General features: G+C 34.3%; 1 protein-coding gene across 2 annotated transcripts in view; it reads left to right on the forward strand.

Annotated features, from left to right (window-relative positions):
• SORCS1 (sortilin related VPS10 domain containing receptor 1) overlaps positions 1-5,664 on the forward strand; it is a 424,943-nt gene extending 419,279 nt beyond the window's left edge. The window contains exons 24-28 of one of the 2 annotated variants that reach the window (XM_029283822.1): positions 444-543; positions 1,657-1,762; positions 1,877-2,028; positions 3,108-3,119; positions 5,486-5,664. In XM_029283822.1, the coding sequence (XP_029139655.1) occupies positions 444-543; positions 1,657-1,762; positions 1,877-2,028; positions 3,108-3,119; positions 5,486-5,550 (435 nt within the window). In that variant the 3' untranslated portion in view covers positions 5,551-5,664. Of the gene's footprint in view, positions 1-443; positions 544-1,656; positions 1,763-1,876; positions 2,033-3,107; positions 3,120-5,480 lie in introns of both variants that reach the window. The other variant, XM_015814373.1, reaches the window with a different exon arrangement.
• The last annotated feature ends 779 nt before the right edge of the window (positions 5,665-6,443 follow it).

The raw sequence follows: 6,443 nt of genomic DNA on the forward strand, positions 1-6,443 counted from the left end.
AGCGTGTGTATTAAAAGTTTGTGCAGCATATGATGGGTGGCATTTCAAACGTATGTGATGCAAGAAGTCAAAGGAGTACTGATTATAAAAGAGAGTTAGGGTAACCAAGCTGTTTATTTTGCCCTAGTCAATTTGTGGGTATAAGACGAGTGCTATTAAGCTAGTAGAACTTCAGTATATATTATTATTTCCTTTAATGTACATAATAACATCATTCACCAACTGGCAGATTAAATTATGGGGCTGAATAAACCATTCATAAACATCCACTTGCTTGTTAGGAAAAGATTTATATAACATATTTATTTTATTTCTGCACTAAGATCTTTTCATTCTTTATTTAACAATCAGCATTGTCTGGGTTAGGATATTGTTTTGTTTTTGTTTTTGTCTTTTGTAGTAGCATACAAAAGAATTTATATATTTTTTCTTCCTTATTCTAGATTTCAGAAATATTGGTCCAGAAATTAAACCAAAATGCCATTCAGTTTGACTTAAAGCCTGGAGTTAGAATCCTTGTTCATGCTGCTCATTTAACAGCAGGTTGGTGCTGATTCTTTATCAATTGAGCTAGCATTTCTGGAACAATTAATTGACAATGCTTTGATGATAGAATTGTTAATGTTCAGCATATTTTTCTACTTTTATTTTATTGATATGTATTTGTGATAAATGCAATACAATACATAGCTATTTAAGCTCTATTACATTCATTGAGACTTAATCACAGTTAATGTTCAGAATATTGCTGAATTAGAGAAGGGAAAATGCTGTAAATGGAGGTAGTCCTCAAGAGTTAGTGGTGAATGATACTTTTACAATAGAGGTATGCTACATACATTTTTAAATTAACTTTTCATGGTTTGGTGATTGCCAGCAGTTCTTTCTATTTCTTCATTTAAAAAAATAAATAAATCCAGAAACCAAGTCTTGAAAATGTAGCTGAAATTATACATGTATATGGCATTGGCTCCCTAAGTATAGTGCTTTTGTATGTAAGGATAGAAAAGGACATCATACACCATGTTTTAATTCTAAGAAGATGCAATCTATTCAATAATATATATGATTTAATTGAAAAGTGATAGAACAAATGTACTTACAGTGATTAATACCTAAAAAATAAATAATTTTTATTCCCAGACTGAATTAAAATATGCCATGAATGCCTATCTACATTGCAAGCAGTATATTCATTTTTGTTTATTATCTTTGGCTATTTTAATACATATGATATAATGTCTAGAAAAAGGTTAACCTGAACTGTCACAACTATAACAAATTAAAAAGTGGTTTTGTTTTGTTTGATATTAGCATTCCTTGGGCTTTATCTGCAATAGGTACAGTTGGAGAACTGAAGCCACAGGAATCACTAACTTTCTGCTACAACCAACTTAAATAAAGCATTATTGACTTCTACTCTGAAAAGTTTGTCAGTCTGGGTATCAGATATTAGGATTATAGAAGCATAGAAGTGCCCTAATGCAGAAAACACAGACAATTAGACTGTTCAATAACAGCGCAAACTTGGTTGGAAAAATGCAAGAACATCAGTGACCGTTTGTTAAAAAAAGGAGTGGTCATTCTCCACTTTATGAGCCTATGACTGAATGTACTATTATCTAAGTTTTGAAACTTCTTTTTAACTTTTTATAGCTCCACTCATAGATGTCACGCCTAGCCATAGTGGTTCAGCCATGCTAATGTTGCTGTCTGTAGTATTTGTGGGATTGGCAGTATTTGTAATCTACAAATTCAAAAGGTATGTGAGTTTTTTTTCCTGACTTTCCTTCCATCCGTCTGTCAGGCATGAAAGCATAATTCAAAGAGAGCCATGGCATACACATAGCAATGATGGTTTTTGTTAATGTTTTAGGAAGATTCCGGGCATTAATGTTTATGCACAGATGCAGAATGAGAAAGATCAAGAGATGGTCAGTCCAGGCAGTCAAAATGAAAGCATTCCTAATGTCCCTCAGAGGGAGCTGATGAACCCACAGCACCTAGTAGATGAGAAGTTGGATACCAGTCCATAGGTAAATAAACTAACCCAGCCAATAGCTGGTCAAAATTTGCATTCTGATTGGCTAAATCTATTCTGACTTTTCCAATCTCCTCTGCTAAAACACTCAGTATTCCTACTGATCCAATAACACATCTAAATTTCTCTAAACTAACATAAATATCTTTATCCCGCCTCTTCTAAATAATGAGTCAAAAAGTATGAGGTAAAATTTTATTTTCACTATAATAAATCTCACAATAGTTGCCTAGGACTATGGAATTTTTTTTCTTCTACCATCATACTTAATATTCAAGGAAATGTTTCCCTGTTTTTGGTTCATATTTTGTTGCTACAAAATCATCTATCTATGAACTTTTTATGTTTTATATTATATGCCACTCAGTCAGTTATTGAGCTGTTATAAATAAACAAATAAACTAACTATCATTATTACAATACTAGCTGAACCTATTTTGCATCTTTTACATCTATCACACCTTTTAGGCAACCTCTCACAAGAGTTAAACTGAACACAAAGGGAAACCATTACGATTAATACAACAGCAAAGATATTTTATTTAACTATCTTTGAATAATAAGTTGTGCTTTCTAAATACCTTTGCACAGTCACTGCAATATACCCAATACATATTTTCTCAAACCTGGCAATTTTAAGATGCATGGACTTCAACTCCCAGAATTCCCCAGCCAGTGTAAGCAGCTCCCGAAGATGGACATCTCCTTATAATTTTATTGATTCATGAAATCATGCAAAGAAAGGATAATCTGAGTAATCTAAAGCTAAGTAATTAGGATCTTAGTGATAGTCATAATTTTATATTTCAGCCAGAAATGTATTTACAGCTATGGTAAACCTTAAAAAGCAGGTATAATGTAGCTTCTTCAAATAGATCTAAGAGACCAACTGTTATTCCAGTTTAAATTAGAATGTCTGAATTTCATATAAAGGCAGCCCTATATTAATGAAGTTTGGATAAACTCTGAGGAAAGCTTTATTGGAGGTGAGTTTGCCAATGCACTAATTTCAGATTCTCTGCTGCACATATTAGCATGACTTGGGCCTTTAGAACATAGAACAAAGGGTACCTTGGAGGTCTTCTAGTCCAACCTCCTGCTCAAGCAGGAGACCCTCTGTTTTTTGAATATAGCCTTTGAATGGATTCTGTCTGATTCCTCCATTTGTATTCCAGTTGTCTATCTTATCATAATATGATCAGCTCACAATATTTGAGTGTAGTATTTTTAGCTTTAGAGGAAACCAAATATCGACACATGAGGAAAGATATGAATGATAAAGTGTGTGATGCCAATAGAAAAGAAGTATATTTGATCTGATGTCATTTTAAACTCAAAGGTAGATTAAATCAATGGGTACGGCTAATATGTGCATGATTTATGTATTTAATATTTTCACAAATTTGACAAAAACGAACAATAATATTTAAGTAAGCCATTGTGGCACAGTGTTAGAATGCAGTATTGCAGGCTAACTCAGCTCACTGCCAGGAATTCGATGTTCACAGGCTCAAGGTTGACTCAGCCTTCCATCCTTCCGGGGTCAGTAAAATGAGGACCCAGATTGTTGGGGGCAATATGCTGATTAAGTAAATCACTTAGAGAGGGCTGTATGAAGCAGTATATAAGTCTAAGTGCTATTGCTATTGCTATATATTGCCAGTCAGCAGCATTTTGGAACAGCATAAGTTATGCATCCTTCTGGAAATAAATTATTAATTATGATCAAATGCATGCAACTATATTTATTACTGAAGCTGTTTTTGTACTTTAGCCTTAATTAGCTTCATTTCTCTTCCTTCCCTTTCCCTTGCACATGTGGATTAGTATTCAAGGATTGTACTTTTAATGAATCCAACTGATTCTGGCTGGGATTATTTGTAGGGTTGCCAGATTTCCAAAGACCAATTCTTGTTCACAAGAGGCTATTGGGAGGAAAATCTCCTGGACATCCTGGACACCAACCAGCGAGCGTGACCAGACAGCCAAGGACTGCCCAGGGTCCAGGACCAGACAGTGCATAGACTCTTGCCCTGCTGATAAGCACACTGGCGGTCAGATGTCTGAGGAATGCTCGTCAGGCGCAGGTGCGCTGGGTTGCTGACCCACTGATTAGTACACTGGTGGTCAGCTGAAGGGGTGGGGGACTGGAGCAGCTGCCTGTAGGGCACAAGGCCAAAGCAACCATGTTAAAGTACATGGGTAATCTGGAGCCCTTCCAGAGCTGCCAGTCATAAAGTTTGATTATAAATATTGTCCTGGCCAGTGGACAAAGCAGGTGGTTTCTATACTGTCCAAGTTCATCATGGATATCTGGCAACCCTATTTGGATTTAGCCTTGGCTGTATCCAAGCCAGTAATTACCATAATTCAACTTAAAAGTGTTTTGAAATGTTTGGGCTCAATCAATATGACAGAGAGAGAAGGAGAGAGAGAGAGAGAGAGAGGGAGAGAGAGAGAGAGAGAAAAGAAAGAAAAGAAAGAAGAAAAAGAAAGAAAGAAAGAAAGAAAGAAAGAAAGAAAGAAAGAAAGAAAGAAAGAAAGAAAGAATATCGTATTTTACTATAAGATGCGATTTTTGTGCATATATCTGTCTTATTGCTCCAAGAGCCTTTTATGGCTAGTTTATGTGATAATTAAATAAATAAACAGCCTTTCAAGTCTGTAAGCACTCTATATAGAATTTAGTTTTCATACAGGTTTAGGGAGGGCATATACAGTATATTTCTTACTTTCTGTAGTGTTCTTCTATGGTTTGGAAATATAGATTTCCAGAAGCATATGCACTGGAATGAAAATTCAGAAGCACTTTTAATGTATGAGAGTTGCCAAAGCCTATAATCTATATGACAGAATTATATGTATGTAAGTGAAAATATCTCCAAATGCATATAATGATTAAAAATTGAAACAAAAGCTGCATGAATTCATAGAACAGAAGATTTTCCCATGAAAACCATGATGCATCATCAAAGAAAGTAGAGTTCATGGTCAATTCTATGTAGATGTTTTAGACAACCCAAAGATGAGGGGTTTAGGAATGCATTTTTTTTTGCTCAGTTTCAGACCTCTAGTTTTTGAAAAAAGACAAGAACCTCAGCAGATTGTCAGAGCCCTGACATAAATTAAATTATATTTAATTTCAAATGTTATCAAAAGTAAGCACTTTAACTCAAAGGTATCCAACCAGTCCAATTCCTTCCTTTTGTCATAAGCTGAGCTTTAATTTGACGGGTTGAGACATGCTCATTAGTACGAGAATGAGATGTTATGTTCAACCTTCTAAATGTCAAGCAGCCACTCAAGATGGGCATAATGTCTCAGTGAGGAACATTTACATCCAAAGTATCCAAAATCAGGATACTGAGAAGTTTTTTGTTCCCTCAGTCGCACTTTGTTATTTTGCTAATTTTAATTTATTGTTTTTATCTCTCTTTACTACAGGAAGTATTTCCACAGTTGCTGAGACTCAAAGCACAAAAGAAATTCCTACCTGTATTAATGTTTGAAACAAGGACACCAATCTATCTTTATCCCCTTCCAATTTATTATATATATACAGACACACATATATATTGTGTGTGTGTATAAAATCTCATACAAAAATGAGAGAGAGAGGAACCATTCACTGCTTTTGGACTTTTGATTCTTTCTGATGACAAAAAAAGGTTTTTAGCTTTAAGCCTGTGCATGTGGATGTCATTTGGGTAACATATTTGGAATGTACAGGTGCTCTATTTTAGTGGGGTAAAAGGAAAACACTACTTCCTCTTAATCCTCTTCCCATTTCCTTTTCTAATCAATATTTAATTTTTAGATGATCCATACTGATATAGGCCAAGAATGTGCATGGGGTATTTTGGGAGGGAAATTAGGTGAACATATACTTGCTGACTTTCAGTATAACTCTTAACGTTTTTAGCACTGAGGGATTATAGATGACTTTGGCACTACAGCCTACATTCCTGAAATACAGAAAAAAATGTAATAGAGTTTTAAAAACATAACCGTTTTATTATTTTTTCCTTGTGTTGTTATCTGGTATTTTATGTACTCCCTGAAATAATTTGTCTGGGGTTCTTTTAGTTTTGTTTTTTAACTGCCAAAATCAAAATACTTTATACATAGTTAATTGACACTTTCATTCATGCCTTTCTAATACAAGAACAACAACAACAAAAACCAACTATCCTTATAGATATAAATCTAATAAGAGGCTTTGAATATCAGTTTGCCATTTGATATCATTAGGTACTTGTTTTACCCTTTAATAAAGACATCTAGTTAAGACTGTTCTACTTAGCACTTGTATTAATAATTTCAATCATTTTTGCCAACATCCCCTCTATTCAATTTGGAGATAATTATTCATTAGTAGAATGGAACTAGTTGGAGAAAATAT

This window comes from Protobothrops mucrosquamatus, unplaced genomic scaffold (assembly GCF_001527695.2).
Source record: "Protobothrops mucrosquamatus isolate PMUCROS unplaced genomic scaffold, P.Mucros_1.0 scaffold245, whole genome shotgun sequence".
NCBI lineage: Eukaryota > Metazoa > Chordata > Lepidosauria > Squamata > Viperidae > Protobothrops > Protobothrops mucrosquamatus.